Raw genomic sequence first — 2,940 nt, 5'->3', positions numbered from 1 at the left:
ATAAATATTTATTTGAATACTACCAAACATTTAGTTAATAAGAAGAAGTGATTGTTAAATCAAATGTTTTTATACCAAATAAATATATTTTTATATAATAATAAATATTTAATTGGTTCTATTCAAATATTTATTGAAATTTAGGATATATTTTTTCTCACTGTAACTACTTACTTAGGATCTTTGAATACTTTATCAGACTGCTTGCTATTTAAAAAGGTAACGTTGTCCAGATGCCAGTACTTTCGCAAGCTTTGCCAATTACTCTCGACGTCATCAACAATATATAAAAGTTGGACACGTTTATTAGAATTCATAGTTGCTAAATGTATCGTTCCGGCGCGACCCACGCCAAACAGAGCCACTTTAATTATCGGTTCGTTCTCCGCTTTCAGGGCAAAGTGTTCTAAATATCTACAAAAGACATTTCTCTAATATCCATTTCTACAATATCGAATAATTTTAATCTCTTAAAAGATTTAATAGTATAATTTACTCTTTATTTTTTCAATTTTAAAATTAGAAAGAGATTAGAAAGAGATATAAAAAATAAATTAAACTGAGATTAAATATTAATCTCAGTTTAATTTATTTTTAATATATATTTTAATAATCATTTATATTAGTTCTACATTAGTAGAAGAGTCATTAGTAAAAGAATATTGGAAGAAAGAAACATAAAATCTTGAAGAAATGTAGTTGAAATTTTTGGTCTCGAAAGTCTAAAGTGAAAAATTGCAGTAATTGTCTACCTACATAAAAGTCATTTATAAAATTAGTTGAAAATTTGTTTATTTAAAACCCATATGAATTTTGTTGCGCGTAGACATTTTTCGTATCGGTTTTAAATTAAAAATAGAAATAAAATTTTAAGAATATAAAAATAAACGTTTTTCAATAAGCAATTTTCTTTATCGAACAAATTCCCGTCAATCCAGTATAACATTTATTTTACAATGCACATCACGCCGATGCGAATTTATATTGTGCAATGATAACTAATTACTTACTTCTTGTACAGGTAATCATCCTCAGGTGGCGAAGGTTTCGGTTTGACATAGGGAGATGTGTCTTTGAACTTTGCCGTTGCCATTATTACAAATTATATGTAAATACTTTGATTCCAAAATTTGCCGCGATCGAAAGACCGGTTTCTGGCCAATGATGCCTCGATAATAGCTTCTTATATATGAAAAGATAAATGGAAGTGGGGGATTACTTACTGTGACGCATTATCCAATAGTGTCAGTCACGTAATAGATAAAAGCTACACATACATTTTCTAATTATATCAGTAATAAGTAGTATAAAAATTAAGGAAATCTCTGTCATGCCGAGTTGTTATTTTTATCGAATAACGGATTCTATATTTCTTCCGAATTTTCCTGAATTTTTTATCATTTTTATTTTTATTTCCATACTGGCTATATTCTTATGCCAAGAGTTCTTAACGAACTTCTCAATAAATACAAAAAAATGAATATAAATTACTCGCAACATAAATTACCGATTAATTAATGTATTAATGATAATATTTTTGATCATTAATGATAAGTTTGAAATTAAAGTATTTATATATATATTTTTTTTTGTATGTATGTATGTATATATAATTTCTCGTCTTTCGAAATAATTAAGCCGGTGTGTTGTTAAAATCTATGAAGTTTCTACTAATTAATTATTACATGCTTTGCTGTTACAAAAGCGTCACATAAACGACTTGACAGTAAAAGAGGCTTCCAGATAGTTCTACCCATTTATTAAATTAAGTCACGAGTCACAATGAGAAGAGTTTAGTATTGCGATACACTCATTCAGAAAGATGGATAGAAAGAGAGAGAAGTCAATAAAACGTTAGAGAAGACTTAAATTGAATATTCCAATATATTTGATACGTTGATCATTCTAATAGGTTGAGCATAACGTTGACTTGGCTATGAGTAATTTATACATATTTACGCGATATAGCCATTAGATTTTGTGTTTGTTCGTGTTTTTGCATAATCATCATGCGATACCCTTTCATTTCTTAAAACGTTACCACGGTGACCTGTAATAACGTAACGAACGGAGAATTTTGTTATCGCTGCAATTACGCTACTTATTTATCCATTTTATAACTTTTATCACAAAAATTATGTCATAACAATTACATGTACTTCTAATTTTCCAGACTTTTAAATCGACTTTTAAATGGATTTTTAAAATGACCTGAAATATCTGTTAAAATTATTTACTGCACAGTTAATATGTCAATAAGTAACTTGAAAATTTCCATTATACAATATCATAGAAGGGACAAGGGGTTATCGACGAAATTATCGCATTATATATCTTTGGAATAAAAATAGATTGTAAAAAAATCGCGCATATAAGTTACATACATTCTACCGTTGCGCGGTATGTTAAATTAAGATATATAATATAATATAGCAATGAGAAATCCGCTCGAACAAATTATATAATTTATTTAAACAACGTAAATTAAATAAAAAGCAATAACAACAATTTCACGTAAAATCGATTGTGAGTTTTCATCAATCGAGAACGTTAGTAAGATTTAATAAAACGGCACTCTCGACTTCTTCTTCAACTTTCTTCTCTTTTGAAATTAATTAAGATACAAATATGTTTTTATCATGCAACAACGATGTTCGATAAATGCAAGCTAGATATATCTTTTGAAAAATGGATTTATACTTTTTTTTTATCATTGTAATTTAATTTTAATTTGAATTCAACTTTCTATGTATGAATTAGAAAAAGATGAAGAGTAAGTTATACCAAGTTTAAAATTAATTTCTACATTGGTAGAAATGGGCATTAATTAATTTGATTGATTTAGATTTTTTTTTTAAATGCCAATTTAATCAATCATGAAATACATTAATCACATTTTTCGTTTAACAATTGTATTTGTATCGTATTTAATATCAAAAA

General features: G+C 27.1%; 1 protein-coding gene across 1 annotated transcript in view; it reads right to left on the bottom strand.

Moving 5' to 3' along the window:
• The window catches only part of LOC108684776 (inositol 2-dehydrogenase-like), a 2,725-nt gene extending 1,559 nt beyond the window's left edge, over window positions 1-1,166 (bottom strand). Inside the window, exons 1-2 of the mRNA XM_018189253.1 lie at window positions 1,011-1,166; window positions 175-414 (exon numbers count right to left, since the gene is read on the bottom strand). Coding sequence (XP_018044742.1) covers window positions 175-414; window positions 1,011-1,093 — 323 coding nt within the window. The 5' untranslated portion in view covers window positions 1,094-1,166. The remainder of the gene's footprint in view (window positions 1-174; window positions 415-1,010) is intronic.
• Window positions 1,167-2,940: the final 1,774 nt, after the last annotated feature.

This window comes from Atta colombica, unplaced genomic scaffold (assembly GCF_001594045.1).
Source record: "Atta colombica isolate Treedump-2 unplaced genomic scaffold, Acol1.0 scaffold140, whole genome shotgun sequence".
Lineage (NCBI taxonomy): Eukaryota > Metazoa > Arthropoda > Insecta > Hymenoptera > Formicidae > Atta > Atta colombica.
The sequence above is the reverse complement of the archived record's forward strand: the minus strand, read 5'-3'. Positions and strand labels throughout refer to the sequence as shown.